Raw genomic sequence first — 24,290 nt, 5'->3', positions numbered from 1 at the left:
TATCGACATCTGTTTTCACACAGTTCACGAATCTAACCCTATGTAATAATGACTGAACCACTACCAACCAGATCCAGTTCTGATCCAGAAATCACGAGGCAAAAATCTTTACAACTCTTTCAGTCCTATCAGCAGTCTCTTCAAGATTACATGCATGTGTATCGGGCATAGTCACAGAGCAGATCACATGCACTCAATGTAAAATATGGAGCACACGAGAGAGAGTTTTGTCTCTGATCCATCTTTGTGTAGCCACTTGTTTCATGTATATTTATTTCTGTTCTTCCATTTTCAGAGCACTGTGGATAAGCTGATCAAGAAGACCAACCTGGCTCTAGTGATTGGCACCCATTCCTGGCGGGAGCAATTCATGGAGGCCATCACAGTCAGTGCAGGTGAGTCAATCACTATAGCCCATTCCCAGAGACTTTGATTTAGTCGACACATTGGTTGCAGACTGGAAAAGTAGAAAGGTAGACATATCTGACGGAGGCGGGCCTAATGTACCAGTTTCTGTTCATGAATGATGCCAAGTCCTCTTTAGCAGCCACTTCCTTTGCTACGTTTTTCATGGAGATAATGTAATGTTCAAGTTGTCATGAGTATTCACCTCCAAAAGAATAAGCAAGGTCCCATTGCTCCAGTTTTTGATGTGTACGAGATCCCACCCTTAAACACCCTGCCACAAATAGACATTCTAACCAGTAAATATTACTTTAGAATTGTGGTTGAATGCATGGTACAACACAAATATGGAGTTAAAGACTGTGGCCGTAGATGAGCATGAAGCAGAGAAAGTTGTCATAGCAACATTGCCAGGAAAGAAGTTTCTTTTAGATAGCAAAGGAAGCAGCAGTCTGTGCTGACACCATGGTATACCCATGATCCATGAAGAGGATGGCCACAATATAAAAGTCCACATTGCTTACATTGGTGGAAGGGATGATGCAAGTCCTGGAACATGTAGGCCAAAAAGAGAAGTTTCAGAGGTTGGTACAGTGGTAATTCATCTTTATCTCCATTAATTGCCAGGTACTGGCTGATTTTCATCAAGCGTTGAATAAATTCCGGGCTGATTTTCATCAAGCGTTGAATAAATTCCAGGCATAAGGAGAATGATTAGGTAAAGGAATTAGGGCTATTGCTGGGTATCATCTGTCTCTGCGTAGAATGCGTAAAATGATCTGTGTAAAATGATCTAATCAAACACTATGGGGGTCATCCGACCCTGGCGGTCCATGACCGCCAGGGCCGGGGCCCGCGGAAGCACCGCCAACAGGCTGGCGGTGCTTCCTGGGCCATTCTGACCGCAGCGGTAAAGCCGCGGTCAGAAAAGGGCAACCAGCGGTTTCCCGCCGGTTTACCCCTGGCCCAAGGAATCCGCCATGGCGGCGCTGCTTGCAGCACCGCCATGGGGATTCCGATCCCCTTCCCGCCATCCTGGTCCTGGCGGTAAATACCGCCAGGAACAGGATGGCGGGAACGGGTGTCGTGGGGCCCCTGGGGGCCCCTGCACTGCCCATGCCACTGGCATGGGCAGTGCAGGGGCCCCCTCACAGGGCCCCATAATGATTTTCAGTGTCTGCAAAGCACCCGTCTGCACCCGTCGCACACCAGCAACTCTGCCGGCTCCATTCGGAGCCGGCTTCATCGTTGCTGGGGCTTTCCCGCTGGGCCGGCGGGGGGCCTTTTGGCGGTCGCCCGCCGGTCCAGCGGGAAAGCCAGAATGGCCGCCGCGGTCTTTTGACCGCGGTGCGGTCATTCGGCGGTAACCGCATGGCGGGCGGCTACCGCCGCCCGCCGCGGTTGGAATGACCGCCAATATGTTGGGTAGGTAGTCAATGAAAAAAAAAGTAGAGACAGGGACGATCCTTGTGGAAAAATCACAGAAGGCCCTTTAGTGTCTGAGGAGGAATTGGGGTCACTTGAATTCTACTGAAGAGAAAAGAAGAAATCCAGGAGAGCACTAGAGCCCAAGCCTTACAGCCTAAGGTTTACATGAAAAATGTGATGTCAGCCTGTGTTAGCGAGATGCTAAGCTGCATTAATGCACCAACATCGGTCTTGACAATTATTATTCAGAAGTCATGACTTCCACAGATGAGGCTTCATTCTCCAACTCCGGCGGGGCAGTCACCTGCCTGATTGCCATTTAATGGTCCATGAGCCTTGAAGAATATTGCAGTTCATAGATGACTAACTGTTCTAATTATTGGCCGTGCTCTGGCAGCTTGTAGATGTTACATTATTTCTCAGTAGGAGAAAGTGACAGCTAACTTCAGTTACTTGAGTTAGAGGAGACCCAAAAATTGTGGCGCAAACAGTCAGAAAGAGTTATATGGTAGGTCTGAGCATGGGATTGTTTTTGAATTGGGAACTGTGGCCAAAAGGAAAAACAGAATTCTTGGCAGAATTAAGAAGCGTGTGACGTTGTGAGAGTCGGATGAAGAGAAAGAAAGAAGCTGTCTGAAGCTGGAATAATAAAGGAGGAAAGGGTGGTTAGAACAGAGGGGATGAATGCATTATCTCTGTGGATAGAAGCAATCTTGTCAGATATAAGATTGGTAAGTTCCCTGCAGAAGGAGGAAAGTTGTGCTTTCTGCTTCTGCAGGCAGGTCGCTCCCCACTCCGCCATCCGCGCCACCTCCACTCCTTATTTTATTCTTCCTTTTCCCCGCCGCTGCGTCCCCTGCGGCCCCTCCCACCTCCCCCTCCTCCTCACCATTTTAGATTGCCTTTTGTCCTTGCTTCTTTTCCCGCCGCTGCGTTCCCTGCGGCCCCTCCCGCCTCCCCCCTCCTCCTCACCGTTTTAGATTGTCTTTTTTCCTTGCCTCTTTTCCCGCCCCTACGGCCCCACCCCCCCAGCCTTCCCATTCGACAAGCTCTCCCTCCTCCCAGTTGCCACTCCCACCCTCCCCTCCTCTTAGGGCAGCCGCGGTGCCGTAACAGGGAGCAACCTTTGACCCTGCTTCTGCAGGCAGGTCGCTGTCCGCTCCGCCTTCCGCGCCACCTCCACTCCTTATTTTATTCTTCCTTTTCCCCGCCGCTGCGTCCCCTGCGGCCCCTCCCGCCTCCCCCTCCTGCTCACCGTTTTAGATTGCCTTTTTTCCTTGCCTCTTTTCCCGCAGCTGCGTCCCCTGCGGCCCCTCCTGCCTCCCCCCTCCTCCTCACCGTTTTAGATTGCCTTTTGTCCTTGCCTCTTTTCCCGCAGCTGTGTCCCCTGCGGCCCCTCCCGCCTCCCCCCTCCTCCTCACCCTTTTAGATTGCCTTTTTTCCTTGCCTCTTTTCCAGCCGCTGCGTCCCCTGCGGCCCCACCCCCCCAGCCTTCCCATTCGACAAGCCCTCCCTCCTCCCAGCTGCCACTCCCACCCTCCCCTCCTGTTATGGAAGCCGCGGCGCAGCCGCGCCAAAGGCACGCCAAAGGCAAGCCCGTCTGCGCCCGTCCGCACCAAGACCGCGCCCAGCGCCAGTCCCCCTGGCCCTTTCAGACAAACCTCCTCCCCCCTCACCCTCCACTCTCTCAACCCAGGCCCCCGCCCCACGTGCACCCCATCTAGCCCCACACACACACTCATGGCCCCTTCACCTGTCATTTCTCCTGCTCCTCATCCCTCACACCACACACCAACCATAGCGACCCCACCTTCAACAAACACAACACCCCCAACGCAAGACTCACCCGCTCTGCCCCCACCAACCAACCCCGCCGCACCCCAGCCCACAACCAGAACACACCCCGCATCAACACCCTCACGCACCACACCAACACTACCCATCACAACCACCTCAACTGCCTGCTCCTCAACACCTGCTCCCTCCACAAACATGCCATAGAACTCTGGGACCTCATCACATCACACTCACCTGACATCGCCTTCCTTACGGAAACCTGGACCAACCCCTCCTCGGGACCCGACATAGCCATCGCCACCCCCAAGGGATACAAACTCCAACGCAAAGACCGCTTCAACAGGCTAGGTGGTGGCATCGCCATCCTACACAGAGACACCATCAAAGTCACCACCAGCTCCCAAGACACTATCAACAACACAGAACACATGCACTTCCTGATCCACATCAACAACAACTCCACCCTCAGAGGTACATTAATCTACAGACCACCAGAACCACGCCCCACCTTCTGCGACACCATCGCCGACACCATCAGCTCACACGCCCTCACCTCCACAGACTACATCCTCCTCGGTGATTTCAACTTTCACTTAGAAACCCTACAAGACCACAACTCTACCTCCCTCATAGACAACCTCACCAATCTTGGACTCAAACAACTGGTCACCGCACCCACCCACTCAGCAGGACACACAGTTGACGCTATTTTCACCGCAAGCCAACACATAGCCTACACCCACACCACCGAACTCCTCTGGACTGACCACCACTGCGTCCACTTCTCCTTCACCAAACCCCCCCACACTACCATCAACACATCACACCCTACCGCATGTGGGACAGGATCCCCACAGAACGACTAAACTCGCAACTGGCCCATAACCCCCCCCCCCACGCCAACGACCCCAACACAGGAGCACACAACCTCTCCAAATGGATCACCACTTGCGCAGACACACTAGCCCCCCTCAGAAACACATCGCCACCCGCAACATCAAGAACGCCCCATGGTTCACCCCTGAACTCCAGGACTCCATGCGCAAATGCCGCCAAGCTGAGAAAATATGGCGACTAGAACCTTCTACAACCAACTTCTCCACCCTCAAAACCACCATTCGCACCCATCACCAACCCATACGCACCGCTAAAAGAGATCACTACAAGACACGCCTTTACAACAACTCTCAAAACAGCAAAGAACTCTTCACCATCATTAATGAACTCGCCAAACCCAAAGCCAGCAACATAGACCCCTCACACACACAGCCCCTTTGTGACGCCCTCTCCAACCCCTTCCGCCACAAAATCCTGGACATCCACAACAGCTTCATACCACACACACCCACCACACACACCCCTCACTCACCCAACCCAACCCTCACTCTTGACCCCCCACCACTCTCTCCACCTGGACCCCCACCACACACGAAGAAACCGAAAAAACCATTAACTCCATCCACTCCGGATCCCCCTCCGGCCCCTGCCCACATCGCATCTACAACAAAGCCAACCCAACCATCACCCCCATACTCTACAACATAATCACAGCACGGAAACGGCCCTCATCGCATGCACTGACGACATCAGGACCAAAGTCGACAAAGGCGAGACCGTCGCACTCATCCTCCTAGACCTCTCCGCAGCCTTTGACACCGTCTGCCACCACACACTCCGCACACGCCTCCACAACATAGGAATTCGCCACAAATCCTTAGACTGGCTCACCTCCTTCCTCACCAACCGGACCCAGAGAGTCCGCCTTCCACCCTTCCACTCCAATACTACCAAGATCACCTGCGGAGTCCCCCAAGAGTCCTCCCTCAGCCCCACACTCTTCAACATCTACATGATCCCCCTAGGCAACATCCTCCGAGCACACGGAATCACTATCCTCTCATATGCAGATGACACCCAACTCATCCTCTCCCTCACCGGCAACCCCACCACCGCCAAAACCAACCTACACGCTGCTCTATCCGACACCGCCAACTGGATGACCACTAACCACCTCAAGCTCAACTCCAACAAAACCGAGATCATCATCTTCGGCCCCAACAAAACCACATAGGACGACTCCTGGTGGCCCACCGCCCTAGGCCCCGCACCCACCCCCGCAAACCACGCACGCAACCTTGGCATCATCCTGGACACCTCCCTCTCCATGACACAGCAAATCAATGCTCTAACCTCCTCCTGCTTCCACACACTCCGCACTCTAAAAAAATCCATCAAATGGATTCCCTCAGAGACCAGCAAGACAGTCACCCACGCACTCATCAGCAGCAGACTGGACTACGGTAACGCCTTCTACGCCGGCACCACACTCTAACTTAAACGCAAACTCCAGAGAATCCAAAACACAGCCCCACGCCTCGTCCTTGGCCTCCCCCGCCACAAACAAATCTCACCACACCTCAAATCCCTTCACTGGCTCCCCATAGACAAGATAATCACATTCAAGATCCTCATCCACGCACACAAATCCCTCCACAACACCTGCCCAACCTACCTCAACGAAAGAGTGAACTTCCACACTCCCACACGCAACCTCCGATCAGCCGACCTCGCACTAGCCACAGTCCCCCGCATCCAACGCACCACCACAGGAGGCAGGTCCTTCTCCTACCTTGCCACCAAAACCTGGAACACCCTCCCCACCAACCTTTGCAAAACCAAAGACCTCTTGCTCTTCAGAAAGAACCTCAAGACATGGTTGTTCAATCAGTGACCCTCCCTGCCCCCTCTTTATTTTCTCCCCCCCAGCGCCTTGAGACCCTGATGGGTGAGTAGCACGCGCTACCAATTTTTTTGATTGATTGATTGCTAACGCATCCCTTTATGACTAATTTACTCACTCTGGGACTCGTTTTAGGCCAATGAATCTTTTGACCATGATTGAAGACACCTTAGGACAAGATAACTAATCAGCATGTCAATCAATATGTCAATAACGTCATCAATATTTACCATAATAAGACAATTCAAATTAGTCAAAGACATTAATAAAACTCAGAAACTACAATGACCTTGCAGTAATGGATAACCACACCAGTTTAGTACTATTATATAAAGTTTATTCCCTATTGATTACAATTCTACTAGTAAGTTTATTAGTCTCAAAACCAAGAAACACATTAGCATAGTCACAATATGGCAACTCTGATAAGATTTCATCAAGGCAAGAATCACGAATATTAGAATATAACACAACGTCAACATAGGTTATCCTTAGCAGAGTATCATCATCACGTTATTCAACAAAGCATAGATTCAGTCATTTGTCTATTTGCGTCAGTTTGGTGAACCCCTCATCTAACCTCGATTTAGCATTGGCATGTTGGGCTTCATGCAAAACAATTTAGCAACACCAATTTAGAAAACATCTAACTAGGGTCTCTGTCAAAAGAAGCAGTTGGTACCTAGAAAGGAAAAGCAAACAGACAATTACAATTTCATTGTCATATAGTTACCCTCCGTATTAGGTCAGCATACAGGTTCGGTCTTCGTCCTCGGGACATCAGTTGATTCGCCATCAGCCAGGAATTCAGCAGTCGGGTAAAAAAGGCACTTCCCTCATAAGGAGGTAAAGTGTAAATGGGCAATAAAAGGGCAAGGATGATTTGAAGAACCAAACAGCAAAGTCTCTATGCAGAGTAACAAAGTGTCTGGGTCATAGCAAATTGCAATAGCATCTCCCTAACTAACTCATTTCCTTGTGTCAAGGGTTTTTATCCCTTTTCTGTTGTACAATCCCCTAAGTTTTAATTGGTTGGGGTCAGCACCCCACTATCTCCCTCCAATAGGGTTTCAATGACTTCATTAAATTTGTCACCCCATAACAGTTCTCACGTAGTTTATTGGTCCTTATGATTGACGTCTTCAGCGGGTAGAATGTCCGGTATGATTTCATACTCTTGTGGTCCTCTTTGCATCTTCAGTCAGTAGTTCCATTGTCTGTACCGGTTCAGGCGACCTTGTACCTGCGAGTAGTCTACACTGTTGCATTCAGCAAGAATGTTTCACTAAGCAAGTCGAATTTCATGAGAACGGATCTACTACAGTTACATTCATCTTCTAGCTTTGGAAAAATACAAGTTCATGTCCTTCAGCAAGTCAGCACACTGCACGTTAGAAAAACACATTTAATATGAAACCCGGGCAGCTAGGCCTCGACTCATGCTAACTAAGGCCTAATGATTTATTAGCTGAACTTTAACATATACCCTTTATTATTAGTGCAAAATCATACTCTAACATAACATTTCATCATTATTAATCAGTTTCGTTATTCATTGTATATATTGACGGCCACTCCCCGTGGGCACATTTCAAGCGCACGTTTAGCAAAAAATGTATTAATACATTGTCTATGCGGCATTATTATACATTAGTTCATAAACATTACATGTTAATTTCTAAGTGGATAAGCTGCACTCTCTCAGTCCCTCCTCTGATGACACTTCTCATCACACAAAACCTTTCCCTTCACAACCTTTCATTTTCTTTAGGTTACGCATCTCAATTTCTTCCTCCCTATGTGATCTTTCCCAAATTTCTTTGAACATTTTCTCTTTTTCTTTTTCTTCTTTTCTTTTATTACTTTTTGCCAAATCTCTTTTAATTCTTTTATTAATTTTGCATGATAACCATAGTCCGAATAAACAAGTCAGGACAATTATTATACCCCCTATTATTTTCGCAAGAACCCCATTCCAAATACTACTAAACCAATTCCCTACTTTAGTAATTCCTTTCCCAACTTTTTCCAAAACTCCAGGTTCCTTCAGCTCCTTCAAATCTGCACTATCTCTTGTTAGGTTAGTAAGCATACCTCTAATCTTTTTACTATTATCAGGAATGAATGTACAACAATGGCGCTCATTAAGCATTTTACAGACTCTGCCACTCTTCGTTAAAAGAATGTCTAAAGCAAGCCGGTTTTGAAGAGTCATAGCTCTTTCCGCAGCAAGTTCAGTATCCATCATGAGTATAGCCCCTGTGAAGTTTGTCCACAATAGTAGACAACTTTCGAATCTTTATGGAGTTTAAGATAACCCCTACTGAAGGAATTATGGCTCCAAATATGTCACCAACGACAGCAGCCGCTGTCTCTCTTTTCTGTCTAGTATGTTGTAATTCAGACATTTTAGGAATTTGCTTTAAGTCATCATTCTGGTAGATCTTGGGAAAAACTATTCCCAAATAACATGTCCCATACCATCCCTTTGGAAGACGGTAATAAGCATTAAGTCCACATATATAATAGATCCCAGGGATCGCTGGATCCTGTCCATTTAACATGAACGTCCATTTACTCTGAAACAAAAACACATGCCTGCACTCACTCGTTCCCACAAATAAAGTGTGATGCTCAGATTTCGGCCTATATATATACAAAGCCTTCCTACATGTAATGCATCTATAGCTAATTTGCCTAGTGTCTTTATTGCAGTGTAAGCATAATCATTTGCAAACGTGCGTTTTTGTAATCCCTTTTCTAGCCTTTCTTTTAATGCTTTCCGTCTATCATCAGTGTGGTCTTAGAAGCTCTTTTCTACAGGTGTTAGTAAGCAGGTTAGATTATTGCGGTGCGCATAAGCTGTCCCAAATGTTAGTGTCGGCTCAAAGAAACTCCTAACTAATTTTATGCTGTGTTCTTTAGCTAATTTATTTAGAAACTCAATCACAGGCACGAAGGAAAACACTACATCTAAGTTAGAATAGAAGTATTGAACATGTTCTTGATCATAGAATCTTTTTAACAGCAAACTACAGCTTATCCCGTAGGTAAGTGGCAGACTATGATAAGTAACCCCTTCGTGTACTGATGAAGGAATCTTTGTGCACACATAGCAGTTCTTTGCATCCATTGTGTCAACATACTCATTCAGCAAGAGATAGAAGACATTAGTAGATAGTTCCCCTTTTGAATTAGTTCCCTCATGCAAGTATTTTGTATCCTGCTAAAATTTCTCCCATGGTGTTAAGTGTAGCGGTCTCAGGATTTGAAGCATTGTTAGTCACTTTTTTTTATCCACCAATGGCATTCCCACAATCACAGCTATTATCACTACCGCACACATAACTCCCACACCAACAACCAAACATGCATATGTCCTACCCCTGTGACTATTATCTCTAGTGTAACTCATGATCTGTAAAGAATCAGACAGCAAAATAGTACAAATCAAACAATCAACTTGAGGACGATATAAAAACTCTCTCTTTTTTTCTTTCTCTGTGCAAAGTCTCTCTCGTTCTCTGCGAGTATTTACAGCGTTTCACTCACTCCAGGACCCCTTTGTCAAATCAGGTTAGCAGCTTGTCATAATCGGTTTTTCAGAGTCAATTCAGGTTAACAGTGTCCCACCCGGTAATTTATCAGTCTCTTTTCTCAGCTTTTCAGCTTTCAATTTCAATTTCAATTTAACACAGTCTCTTTCTAAAGTTTAATTCAGCTGCTGTAGTTTTGACCTGGAACCTCTCGATCAAAACAGGACGCCAAGAATTCTTGTTACCATTCAGCTGATGTTCCATATGCCCATTCAGGACCTCCGTATCTTCTGTTTGCAACTCTCTTTCTTTTCAGTTTGCGATCACCCTGCAACTCTCCTTCACTAAGATCTTCTTTCCTGGTTGTGTCGACTTCTTCCTCTATTGTTTCATTAGGGATCACTTTCTCTCCTGCAGCTTGTGGCTCCGGCCAATCATCTCCTTTAAGTGTTTTCTTTCTGCTTGGCCTTTTAGGACGATGAACAGCGCCCTCCTCTTGTGCTATGGTGTTTTCTCTTGATGGCTCTGCAAGTGGCTCAGGAGGAGTCAGAACACCTCGACTCCCTTCTGCCTCACTCCCTTCACCTTCAGGGTCAGTTATGGGCTCAATTTCAAAACCGTATCCATCTGCTTCTGGGAGAACCTCTCTTTGTGTCGGTTCCCCTGATGCCCCAGCTGAGATAGGCTCACTGTCACTCCTCTGGATCTCGTTTACGGTTTGAGTGATTACGCCGTCCTCAGCAGGCTCTCCTTCAGTCTCTGTTCCCCTTTGAATACTCTCCGGCCCTGAGTCTTCCTTCTCTGCAGCTGTTGTTTTGGACACTTCAAGTTCCTCATCAGTTGGACATGTCACCATCTTTGTGTGACTGGCATGTATCCAATTTGGAAGACCTGTACATTTCACAGCAGTAGTAGTTGTCAGTATCACTTGATACGGCCCCGGCTTTCAGGGTGTGACCTGGATCACTTATCGGTGGCAATGTGGTAGCCTCAACCTGGTGAGAAAAAGAGCGGACCACGTCAGCCAGACCCTTGCAGTAGTCCAACACCATATCATCCGTGATATTCACAAGAGCATTTGCAGGTACTGCGGGCAATCGCATAGCTCGGCCCATGAGAATTTCATGAGGAGACAGTCCTGTTTTCTTGTCAGGTGTGTTTCTCATTGACATCAACACTAAGGGCAATGCATCTGGCCACTTCAAATTGGTAGCTGCGCACATTTTTGCCATTCTTGACTTCAGGTACCATTCATCTGCTCTACTAGTCCTGATGCTTCAGGGCAATAGCTACTATGCAACTTCTGCTCAATGTTTAATGCCGCACACAAGAGCTTAATCACCTCATTGTCGAAGTGTCTGCCCCTATCTGATTCTAAAGAGATCGGAAACCCAAAACGTGGTATTAACTCCCTAAGCAGCAGTTTTGCTACTGTGAGACTGTCATTCCTACGTGTAGGGTAAGCTTCAATCCAGTGGCTGAAAATGCACACAATCACCAACACGTACCTCAGACCTCCACACACAGGCATCTCAATAAAATCCATCTGCATTCTGCTAAATGGACCTCCTGCTCTCCCAACGTGGCTCAAATTCACCACAGTCCCTTTTCCTGCATTCATCTGCTGACAGATGATGCACCTGTGACAGATAACCTCTGCAGCTTGTCTGAATTTTGGATTGAACCAATCGATTTTGAACAACTTGATCATTGTGTGTCTCCCAACATGTGCTTGACCATGGTAAAACGTCGCAAACTGTGACAAAAGACTGTTTGGAAAAAACATTTTCCCCTCTTCTGAAACCCATAAGTCATCAGATCTCTGTATGCATTGCATTCTCTGCCAGGTACGTTTCTCCTCTCTGCTAGCACGTCCCTGCAGTGATTTTAGCTCATCTAATGTGTCAACCACCCTTAATGCAAAGTTTAAGCATGTTTCATTTTCAGTTTCAGGTATCAATTCCCACTGATCTCGAAACGATATACAGTTCAATGCACAAAACCTTGCGACTTGATCTGCATATCCATTTTCCATTGACACAAAATCTTGTGACTTAACATGAGCATTGCATTTCACCACGGCAATTTCAAGAGGTAACTGAATCGCGTGCAACAAATCCTTAATCTTTTCGCCATTTTTCACTGGAGAACCAGAAGAGGTCATGAAACCCCTCTGTGACCATAATTGGCCAAAATCATGTACAATTCCAAATCCGTATCTGCTGTCAGTATAGATAGTGACTTTCAGGTTTTCAGCTGCGTTGCATGCCCTAGTAAGAGCAATTAATTCAGCCGCTTGAGCAGAGTACACTCTTTCGAGCCAGGAAGCTTCTAAGAAACCAGTGATTGTACACACAGCATACCCAGCTCTCAGTACTCCTACTGCGTCTCTCAGGCATGAACCATCAACAAAGATAATGTAATAATTTTCTTCAAGTTGGGTATTTTAATATCAGGCCTTGGTTTGGTGCACAGATCTGTTACCTCAAGACAATCATGTTCTACCTCCTCGGCATCATCAATGTCTGCATTTTCAATAGGAAGTAAAGTTGCCGGGTTCAATACAGTACATCTCTTAAGGGATACATTAGGTGACCCCAATATAATTGTTTCGTATTTTGTTAACCTCGCATTTGTCATGTGCTGCGTTTTGGTTTGGGTTAACAAGATTTCAACTGAATGGGGGACCATTACCGTTAAAGGATGTCCCATCACTATTCCTTCACACTGGGTGAGGCTTTGACCAACTGCTGCAACTGCACGCAAACACCCCGGTAAGGCTGCTGCGACTGGGTCGAAAGTAGCTGAAAAATATGCTACTGGGCGGTTTGCACCTCCGTGGACCTGTGTCAGTACAGACAAAGAACAAGCATCACGTTCATGACAAAACAGTACAAAAGGCTTTGTGTAATCAGGCATACCTAAAGCTGGTGCCCTGCACATACTTTCCCTCAATTCCATGAATGCCTTCATCTCTTTCTCGGACATGGTTATGGCACCCGGGCCATCCTGAACTTCTTTGACAGTCAGTCTTACCAAGGGTTTAGAGATAATCGAGAAGTTGGGGATCCACAGACGACAGTAGCCCACCATTCCCAAAAACATTCTAACGTCTCTTTTTGTTGTCGGGGGATTCATCTGCAGTATGGCTGTCACTCTTTCTTTGGATATTTTTCTCGACCCTTTCTCAATCAGGTGACCTAAGTACTTCACCTCTTTCGGACAGTATTGCAGCTTCTTTGGGGACACTTTATGTCCATTCTTTCCCAAATGGTTCAGTAAGGCAATTGTGTCATACCTGCAGTCGTCTTTTGTTCTGGACGTAATTAACAAATCATCAATATACTGCACTAGGGTCGAACTGAAAGGCAGTTCTAATGATTCCAAATCCTTCTTCAATATCTGATTGAAGATGGAAGGTGACTCAGAAAACCCTTGAGGAATTCTGCACCAACTGTAAACCTTATCCAGGAATTTGAAACTGAAGAGAAATTGGCTATCCTTATGAAGAGGCACTGAAAAGAATGCTTGAGACAAGTCCACAACGGTGAACCACTCTGCATCACACGGAACCTGAAACATGATCACAGCTGGGTTTGGCACTATGGGGCAACACTTTACCACAATTTTGTTTATTTTCCTCATGTCTTGAACTATTCAAACTTTCCCACAAGGCTTTTTCAGACCCATTATTGGTGAATTACACGGGCTACTCAGCACTTCTTTCAGAACCACTTGCTTCACAAAGTCCGCAATTATCTGCGCTACTTGAATGAGGACATCTTGTGCCATGTTGTATAGCGGTACCTTGGGAAACACTGCATTTGGCTTCACCTCTTCTTTAACCGGTTCTACTCCTTTTATTAATCCCACTTCCTTTCCTGTCAGGTCCCACACTTTCTCTGTCACTGTTCCCTGCAACTCAGGTGGTAAGTCAGTCACTGTAAGCATCAGGAATAGGGTTATCAAAGGGTATTCCTCATTTGCGGTCTCCGTCTCTAAGTCTGGAAACTGTCCATCGTCCCCTTCATCATCACTATTTGTCTTCACCTCAATCCCTTCATTGGAACAGGTAATCGAACACCTTGTTTTGCACAGTAAGGGGGTCATTCTAAGTCTGGCGGGCGGCGGAGGCCGCCCGCCAGACTTCCCCCACCAAAATACCGCTCCGCGGTCGAAAGACCGCTGAGGGTATTTTGGGATTTGCCCTGGGCTGGCGGGCGACCGCCAAAAGGCCGCCCGCCAGCCCAGGGCAAATCATCCTTCCCACGAGGACGCCAGCTCAGAATTGAGCCGGCGGAGTGGGAAGGTGCGACGGGTGCAGTGGCACCCGTCGCGTATTTCAGTGTCTGCATAGCAGACACTGAAATATAAAGTGGGGCCCTCTTACGGGGGCCCCTGCAGTGCCCATGCCATTGGCATGGGCACTGCAGGGGCCCCCAGGGGCCCCGCAGCACCCCCTACCGCCATCCTGTTCCTGGCGGGAGACCCGCCAGGAACAGGATGGCGGTAGGGGGTGTCAGAATCCCCATGGCGGCGGAGCGCGCTCCGCCGCCATGGAGGATTCACATGGGCAGCGGAAATCCGGCGGGAGACCGCCGGTTTTCCGCATCTGACCGCGGCCGAACCGCCGCGGTCAGAATGCCCTGCGGGGCACCGCCGGCCTGTCGGCGGTGCTCCCGCCGACCCTGGCCCCGGCGGTCTCTGACCGCCGGGGTCAGAATCACCCCCTAAGTCTCTTCCCAGTAAGGATACAGGGCTCGAGTCACAGGCTACAAAAATGTGTAATCCCTGGAAGTTACCAATCTCAACTTGGACTGGATCTGTAATCGGATTTGTCAGGAACTGATTTGCTACTCCTACCACTCTTATGGTACGCCCCGAAAGTGGTAATTTCGGAACCTCTGCACTTCTAAATGTAGAGCGTGTAGCTCCTGTATCAACTAGGAACGAAACCTTCTGACCCATCACCTTTCCTTCTACATAGGGTCCCCTCTGCTCTACTTCTAGGGATGCTGCAAGCCTGCACTCCTCACTGTCTGAACAATCATCCAACCATTCATTGTTTATTCCATCCTGACCACGCAATGGAAATTGTTGTACTGTGTTATTTTGACTCATCGTTTGACCTGTGACCTGTTGAGGAAGCATCACCTGTTGCTGTCCCATTGGAGCTAATGGTATCTGCATTTGCTGTTTAGGTACCATAGGAATCTGCTGTTGTGCCTGCTGCATTTGTGCTGATTGAACACGTGGCATTTGCACCTGTTGCACAGGTTGGAGACCCTGCATCTGCACCATGTTATTCTGAAAATTCTGATTTTGACCCCTCATTTTTGGACACCTCACATTTTGAAATGTACCGACATCATTGCTTTGTTGAACAACACCATCCTGCACCACCATTGGGCATGCCCGCTTCCAATGCCCCACACCCCCGCACGCGTGACATGATGACACCTTTTTCATCCCCTGCACATCATTTTGAACCACAACAGTATTTATATCTGAACCACGGTTCACAAAGCCTCCTTGTCCTCGGCCTCTTGGTTGTGCCTGAAACATTATATTCCCCTGCGGTTGCTGCTGTATCACCTGCTGTATTCCATTTCCCTGCATCCCTGCTTGTGCTGCCTTAATCTGCATCACCATCACCTTCTCTTTCAACTTTCTCTGTTTCAACTCAATCTCGTCACTACAGTATTTCACATACTGCAACACCTCATCAATTGGCTTCGCTTGCCAACAGATCAAATGATTTTTAATCATCTGGCTAATTTCGGATCTCAGCCCTTCAACAAACCTGAACACAAGATGATTCATCTCTCTTGGCTCAATGACCTCAGTGCCACTGTAATGTTTGAATGCTTTCAACAATCTCTTATAGTAAGCATGAATCGACTCTTTGGCCTCCTGTGATGTTCGATCAATTTTCTGCCAATCAGTCACTTTCGGCGACACTTTCTGCTTCAAAAACTCAATCACTTTATGATAATACCTCATCACTTCTGCGGATGGTGCTCCAGTAACCCTATCCCTTGCCGTCTCCTCTGTCGGCCAATCTATGCACCTCTTGCACTCAAGCCATAAGTCAGGTGGAACTATAATTTCAAACAGGGTATTCAAATCCTCCCAGAGACATTTCGCAAGCTTCACAAATCTGTCCATCTGCTGATACCACTCTATCGGCTTCTCCCTCAACCTGGGGTAGTCATTTGTGAATGACAGAATGTCAGCTCTAGACCACGGTACATGGACTAGAACCCCTCCGGCTGTTTCTCTCATTGGTAACAATTTTATTGTCCCCGTGTCCGGTGCAGCTTTAGCCTGCTTTGGTTCCGGACCATCACCTTTCTCTTTATCTCTCTTCTTTGCCCATCTGCCTTCCCATTTCTCTAAGGCTCCCCAAACTTGAGCACTCTGCAGTATTTCTTTGAGGTGTGCCTTCATTCCGGTAGACCTCATGTGCTCGAAATCTTTAGGCTTGAAGTCTAATCTGTAGCTTCTTTTCAAATGTTTAGTACTCTCAATGTCTATGCTGTATTTATCTGCCAGGTTTGCCAACCTCTGATGCACCTTGCTCACTTCTTTAGTTATTTTGGGGCACAGATACCTCATTTCTGCTTCTGTGTATGACTCTAGTCTGTTCACCCCCATTGTTCCTTCCACTAGTTCCATGGCTTCTACACCCAGTCTCACAAAATTCAGGTATTCTTCCCTTTCTGACCTCTCTGTGGTCACTGCAATAGTCTGTGAGGTGTTGAGTTTGTATAACCACTCTTTCAATTGTTGCGCTGTTAAGCCTTGCAACTAAATATTTCCAGACTGCACCATTGGTGTCTGTGTCGTATTTGTGCTCATTACCTGTGGGGTTAGTGCTCCCAACCCTGCTTGTCTCATTGTCTCCAAAGGAACCCCAATCGGACTAAAATCTAACAAGGATCTAGACCTTTCGACTGTCTGTTCTCCCTGCAAATGTCCTATGGACCCTCCTCTTATTGCTTCTTGGGTCATAACTCCCTGATCACATACCCCAGGCTTACCTTGTGCATACAGCGGTACTGGTGGACCAACAGTAATTGGCAATGATATAGCAGCTGGTGTCTGACCAAGTCCCAAACCCTGTGGAGCATTAACTTCCATAGCTTGATTCATCATAGGTGCTGTAGGTACTGATTGCGGTCCTGCAACTGAAGTGTAACTCGAAACCACCTGTTGCTGCAGCTGGGGCAGCAATTGCGGAGTTGGCTTAATCTGCACTAACTTTGATCTCCTGTATATCGGATCAGGCGGCACCATCAGACTCGTAGTTGTCTCTAATACTGGAACATCAGGATAAAGCCTCTGAATCTGTGGTGGCTGCAACTGTATCTGTGTGTCTGGCGCAGTGGGTACACTGACACCATTCTGTATCAAAACTGTATCACTTGTCTGCCCTGTACCTGTGATGCCCTAATTTTGTACTGGGTCTTCAGAACCCACACTACTGCTCTGTACGTTATCATTTATGGCATATGGTGGCGGGCAATCATGTAACAACTGATTAAGAAACTGTTCATCGTCTGAATCATCTGCATCTGCCCAAGACCTCTGAGTCTCCTTTGGCTTATTAGAACTGTCTTACAAGTAGCCTTCTTTCGCTGTGTCTCATATTCTTGTGTTATTGCCGGAAACATTTTAAGTCCGTCACCTACTCCCCTTCTCCACATCTTGCTCTCATGATCCCATCTAGCCTCAGCTAAAGTATTTTCTGCTCTTTTAATTCTCCTTTCAAATTTCTGCTGTCTCTGTCGTATGGCCATCAAATCCCAGATTGATAATGCCTCATACTGAGCTGGTCTTGGAGGTGGTTTTTGTACACTTAACACCATTCGCAAATTTTCCAAAATTCTTATATTAAACGTTCCTTGTTCCGGAAACGCGAAATATCCCTCCTTCTCTGTCAATTTGCACCACTGTTTTAACCAAAGACATTGCGTAACTCCCTTCTCCTCCATTACGATATGAGCTGGAGTACCCTCAGGCGGTGTAGGCTCCCCCACACTCGCTATAATGTATGTATCTCCCCTCAAAGCACTCTTCAGAGCCTTGAAAAACTTCATTTTTGTGTCTTTTATTGTGCTTTAGAATCTAATCAGGAAGTGACTTTAATTCCCAGAACACTCTTCACCCACCTTTCGACCAATTGCCTCTCACGGACGGCTGGCAATCCGTGCTCGACCCCTCTCAGCAACTGACCTATCCCAGCGCGGCTCAAATGACGTCACACTCACACACACTGCAGCTGACAAAGTCTTGCGGCTTGTCTTCCTCACACAAAACTAATCCAATATATTGTGAGCACCTTTAACACAAAACCCAAAATTTGCCGGTTTACTACAGGAAGGGTAACACAATTGCTTCAGAACTTTACAGAGATTTCACTTGAAGCCTCTGCCGCTACTCTCTCCTTCTCAGCACCCGCACTCGCAAGCAGAATTCGACCCGCAAATCCTACTCTCGACTTGTCAATGGTTTGCTCTAGTGCACTTTAGAACTTGCCAAATCTCCATCGAAGTTTTCACTCACACAATTTGACTCAAACTCGACTTGTCAACCACGCCCGATTGACCTATTAAACCGCACAAATTACAACATAAACCCAAGTGTCTCCTACACTTGTCAATATACTCCGGAGTCTTAGACCATGACGGGTTCGTACATCACCAACAACCATGTGGATAATTTTTTAGCACAAAGCGCCACACTCACATGAAGTTCGCCGACTTCCCTACTCTCATACTGCGGAGTACGCCCACTCCTACTAAAACATTACCTGACCTAAATCCACACAAACTTCACAAATCACCTGCAATATGCCTAAGCTGAGCAAGCGCAAATTCTACATCACATATGCTGAAACGCCGAGAACATACCCAACTCACTTAGGCGAGCTCCGAGATTCCGGGAAAGTCATGGGGAATTTAGAAACGCATCATACCTCCAATTTGCATTATTTTGAAAAACACTTTTAAACAATGGTCCCTCGTCCTAGGGCCCCAAAGGGCCTAAACCGTCGCTCAGCTACCAGAACTGCTAACGCGTCCCTTTATGACTAATTTAGTCACTCTGGGAACTCGTTTTAGGCCTATGAATCTTTTGACCCTGATTGAAGACACCTTAGGACGGGATAACTAATCAGCATGTCAATCAATATGTCAATAACGTCATCAATATTTACCATAATAAGACAATTCAAATTAGTCAAGGACATTAATAAAACTCAGAAACCACCATGACCTTGCAGTCATGAATAACCTCACCAGTTTAGTACTATTATATGAAGTTTATTCCCTATTGATTACAATTCTACTAGTAAGTTTATTAGTCTCAAAACCAAGAAACACATTAGCATAGTCACAATATGGCAACTCTGATAAGATTTCATCAAGGCAAGAATCACAAATATTAGAATATAACACGACGTCAAAATAGGTTATCCTTAGCAGAGTATCATTATCACGTTATTCAACAAAGCATAGATTCAGTCATTTGCGTAAGTTTAGTGAACCCCTCATCTAACCTCGAATTAGCATTGGCATGTTGGGCTTCATGCAAAACAATTTAGCAACACCAATTTAGAAAACATCCAACTAGGGTCTCTGTCAAAAGAAGAAGTTGGTACCTAGAAAGGAAAAGCAAACAGACAATTACAATTTCATTTTCATATAGTTACCCTCCGTATTGGGTCAGCATACAGGTTTGGTCTTCGTCCTCAGGACATCAGTTGATTCGCCATCAGCCAGGAATTCAGCAGTAGGGCAGAAAGGGCACTTCCCTCATAAGAAGGTAAAGTGTAAATGGGCAATAAAAGGGCAAGGATGGTTTGAAGAACCAAACAGCAAAGTCTCTATGCAGAGTAACAAAGTGTCTGGGTCATAGCAAATTGCAATAGCATCTCCTTAACTAACTCATTTCCTTGTGTCAAGGGTTTTTATCCCTTTTCTGTTGTACAGTCCCCTAAGTTTTAATTGGTTGGGGTCAGCATCCCACTATCTCCCTCCAATAGGGTTTCAATTACTTCATTAAATGTGTCACCCCATAACGGTTCTCACGTAGTTTATTGGTCCTTATAATTGACGTCTTCAGCGGGTAGAATGTCTGGTATGATTTCATACTCTTGTGGTCCTCTTTGCATCTTCAGTCAGTAGTTCCATTGTCTGTACCGGTTCAGGCAACCTTGTACCTGTAAGTAGTCTACACTGTTGCATTCAGCAAGAATGTTTCACTAAGCAAGTCGAATTTCATGAGAATATCTACTACAGTTACATTCATCTTCTAGCTTTGGAAAAATACGAGTTCATGTCCTTCAGCAAGTCAGCACACTGCACGTTAGAAAAACACATTTAATATGAAACCGGGCAGCTAGGCTCCGACTCATGCTAACTAAGGCCTAATGATTTATTAGCTGAACTTTAACATATAACCTTTTATTATTAGTGCAAAATCATACTCTAACATAACATTTCATCATTATTAATCAGTTTCATTAGTCATTGTATATATTGGCGGCCACTCCCCGTGGGCACATTTCAAGAGCACATTTAGCAAAAAATATATTAATACATTTTCTCTGCCGCATTATTATACATTAGTTCATAAACATTACATGTTAATTTCTAAGTGGATAAGCTGCACTCTCTCAGTTGTGAATCGGCACTGGCGATGAAATGGTTCATTAAGGCCTCTGAAGTGTTCTTTTGGTGTTTAGATGAGATCTTCAGGTTATATTTATGGATAATAAAAACAGTTTTATACTTACGCTTTCATCTAGAGAGTCACACATCTTGAGTCTTACCAAGCATGTAAGATTCTCAAGGAAATGAGCGATTTGACCTACTTTTTTTCTCACGTTTTCCCTAAAGAATACAATATGGTGATATCGCTGCTGGAGCTCTTTCTTTAGCTAATTTTAGAGGGTGTGTTTGCCAGCTGCCAGATCCTCCCTGTTGCTTTTTATTTCTTTCTGTCATCAAGTCACGGTTTTTGGAGCTGCAGCACACAAACTATTTTGAGCATTTTTACCTCACTAGGATTTTCCTTTGCCTGTATTTTTTTTCTTTGCAGGATTACCATCATGTTTCACAAGGCATAAGGAAACACAAATAGCTAATTTGTCTTTTAGGCTCTACAATCTATGTCATGACTATCTTTATGAAATCGACAGCTACTCCAAATTTCTTTCTCGACTCATGGTTTCTATTTTCCTAGTTTGACTAACAGTCTTAATGAAAAGAAAATAGTCTAAGCTGCATGTCCAACATTTTAGTTCGAATGAATCAAATCAGGTGATAGTTTTTCGGGACTGGCAAAGCCTGCTAGTGCTCGGAAGAGAGGCGCTGGACCTTCTTCTAGAAGTTGAGTCTCCTCCATTGGTTGCCAGTTCCTTCTGTTCATGCTGTGGGGATGTAGCTCACCCACTGGTAGAGACAGCGTGAAGGTTTCTACTGAATGTGTACTATCACTCAGTTCTGAAGAAGCAAAACTAGCTGACTGTGTTAAGTATGCTTTTGCACTGGTAGCTCTTCCCCTGACATGGAGCCCTTTGTTGTTGGTGTTCAAGCCTATGTTCATGGTACCATAAACCTTTTATGGGATATTCTGGGCAGATGCCTTATCCTCTGGGACCTCGGTGCCTGTGCATTGAGATGCCCTTTGTGGAGAGTGACAAAGCTCATTCTGTGGGGCTTCAGGTTGGTCCTTTGCATCACTTGGGATTAAGGTTGTTCAGCATAATTCACTTAAAATGAATGTTTTGTCATCAGTCTCAAAACTACTACAGGCCCTCTAATTGTTTTGGACATTACCATGATCAGAACATCAATTCTCAAACTGTAACTTTTACTGCAGCCAGAAGGTACGCACCAACCCAGGTGGATGCAGCCTGACTTCATCATCCTTTCAGTAATAAAAAAGGTCTGCAGTTGGCACAAGAACCAGGGCATAGCTAAGAATGAGGCAGATGCAGTGGCACAGGGGCACAGAGGTCTGAGGGACCCATTGAATCATGATAATCATAGCTTTTTACTGTCAAATCGGAAGTGGGAGGGGCCTATATCCTTACATGCACCGGAGACAATGGCATGGTTGCTTCAGCTCTGCACAGGAAAGTCCGTCTTTCATTACATGACTCATAAAAACCACTGTAGGTGCCCTAGTAATTAGTTGCTGGAGTGTGGGGCTTGGGTCTGACTTTGTGAAAACAACTTGGAGAAGATTCTGCTGCTCTTGTATTCTAGCGCTCTGAATAAAAATGTGGTTACTTCTAGTATTCTCTTGTTCAGCTCCACACCTTTCCATATATGTGTCTACCAAGACAGCAAACTAAAAAATGGGGTTCTATGTTGTGAATTCAAAATAGGGTTTCACAATTGGTCAATGCAAGGCCAGCCGTGGCTCATTTGAGCCTTGACCTTGGGGCTAAAACAGTGCTGCAGTATACCGAGAGACCTTTCCTGGTAGCCTGCTAAGTTGTTCTACCTTCAGGAATAACCAGATCATCAACCTTCCCAGCGTAGCCAGTGCGATGGAGGCCCTATCTTAAACCTCTGGCACTACTCAGTGCCCTGGGGGCAGACACAGGGGCTTTATGACATTGACCAGGCGCCACGGAAACATTATCTCTGAAGCCACAGTGACTGCACATCTCCCTCCTCTCCCCTCCCTTCAGTCACTGCATATACATCGTGAATACCTTATTAAGTTTAAAATATATCCTACCATTTTGTATTTCTTTAGTTAGTATAATTGGCTGGACACCTCCCTTCCTGGTGAACATGCACCTAGGGGTCCTAGTATCCTTTAAAACCAATTATTAGGATCATGGCCTTACCCTATGATGGCAGTGGCCCTAGCATAATCTAGCCACCACTTACCTGGTCTCTCTGTGTCCTTGTGCAACACCCAGGAATCTCTGTGCAACAATTCTCAAAAAGCCACACCATCTGGTAGTGATGGGAATGTGCAGCAGTCCACTTCATCAGTCGAGCAGGAGAAACCATGGTGTGAATATCCTGATTCCAAATTATAGATAAAATTGGACCTTGTCCGTAAAGGGTTGCATGAGCTGGTAGGGGAACATGGTTCTCCCCCAACGACAGGTAAGGCCACTTTTTTAAGGTCAGGGGCCATCCCTTACATATGACCCATTCAGATGACATGGGTGTTATTGTTACTTTGTCAAAATAGTCAATACAACCACAGACAGTATTAAATACACTTTACATCTAAAGGTACCCAATTTGTTGCCATATTATAAAAGGTTTCTTGCTTCTATCTTGTCTTGTAGAAATCAGCCGAGACTGACCAATCAAGGCAGATGTGCATATTCGAAATAGGATTCCCAGGACTTCAGCAATATAGCTAACATTCAGTAATAACAAACACTTAGGATATGTTACTATTGGATAAGAAATTCGGATCCCAGCAGTAGAGGCTGTCTTTGTTGTGCTCAGTAGTGATATTGGCTACACCAAAAAAGGCAAACACTTGTCTAATGGACACTGATCCCTTTGCTTAAAGAAAACAAATACTCAGGTTGCTAGCTGAAATCTTTCTAAATATCAACGTACCCCTAAGGTAGGCAGAGTTCATCATTTACCAGGTGGGTCTGTCACACAGGCAGATGGATGCAGAGCCACTGGCCACAGCAAACCTTATGTGTCGTCCATCTCTCACTTGTAGGAGGTTGGGTACTGCTACGCAGAAGGAGTCAGAGAAATGTGTGCTAAGGCGAACACTGTAATACACATTGAGTTGGAATGGAGCAGAAAGGGAGTTCGGCACACTGTATGGAAGAGCTGTAGATCAGTGGTGCCGGCATCCGGAAACACCTTGCATGGGTATTCTCTTAGCTGTTCCACAGACCACTACCAATCACATTTCCACAAATATTAAGAAAGATGGTATTTCACTAGCAACTATCATAGAACTATTTACCCCATTCACCACATCAGCCAAGAATCCTGAAATTTTGTTCAGCTCGTAGATAAAGATGGAAGTCTTGATTACCGGCATAGCCATAGCTAATTTCAATTACATACCATACAAAAATATTGCTAATTAATTTGGTTCAATGCTGCCAAATCACTCGTCAACTCACTGATTTTCCGAAGACTAGAATAATGCGGTAGTATTCTGGTCTGCCTCTGCAGTTATCAATACTCCCTAGACAAGTTTCTGCACTTTGCTAACCCAAACCTTATTTAATCTTCACAGGCACTCCCCCACCTCCTCCTACCAATACAGGAAGTAAAAACACTAAAAACAGTGTCATGTAAATTACTAATTTTATTACACAAATGAATACAATCCAGCCATTACCATCACTTAAATGCTTAACTACT

The 24,290-nt window shown here is 45.9% G+C and overlaps 1 protein-coding gene across 5 annotated transcripts in view; it reads left to right on the top strand.

The window, feature by feature from the left end:
* SLC8A2 (solute carrier family 8 member A2) overlaps positions 1–24,290 on the top strand; it is an 844,114-nt gene that overhangs the window by 799,494 nt on the left and 20,330 nt on the right. For all 5 annotated transcript variants that reach the window (XM_069207491.1, XM_069207494.1, XM_069207495.1 and 2 more), the window contains one exon: positions 296–395. In XM_069207491.1, coding sequence (XP_069063592.1) covers positions 296–395 — 100 coding nt within the window. The remainder of the gene's footprint in view (positions 1–295; positions 396–24,290) is intronic.

The sequence above is a fragment of the Pleurodeles waltl genome, chromosome 9 (genome assembly GCF_031143425.1).
Source record: "Pleurodeles waltl isolate 20211129_DDA chromosome 9, aPleWal1.hap1.20221129, whole genome shotgun sequence".
NCBI lineage: Eukaryota > Metazoa > Chordata > Amphibia > Caudata > Salamandridae > Pleurodeles > Pleurodeles waltl.
Note: the sequence above shows the minus strand (reverse complement) of the source record. Positions and strands in the feature narration are given on the sequence as shown.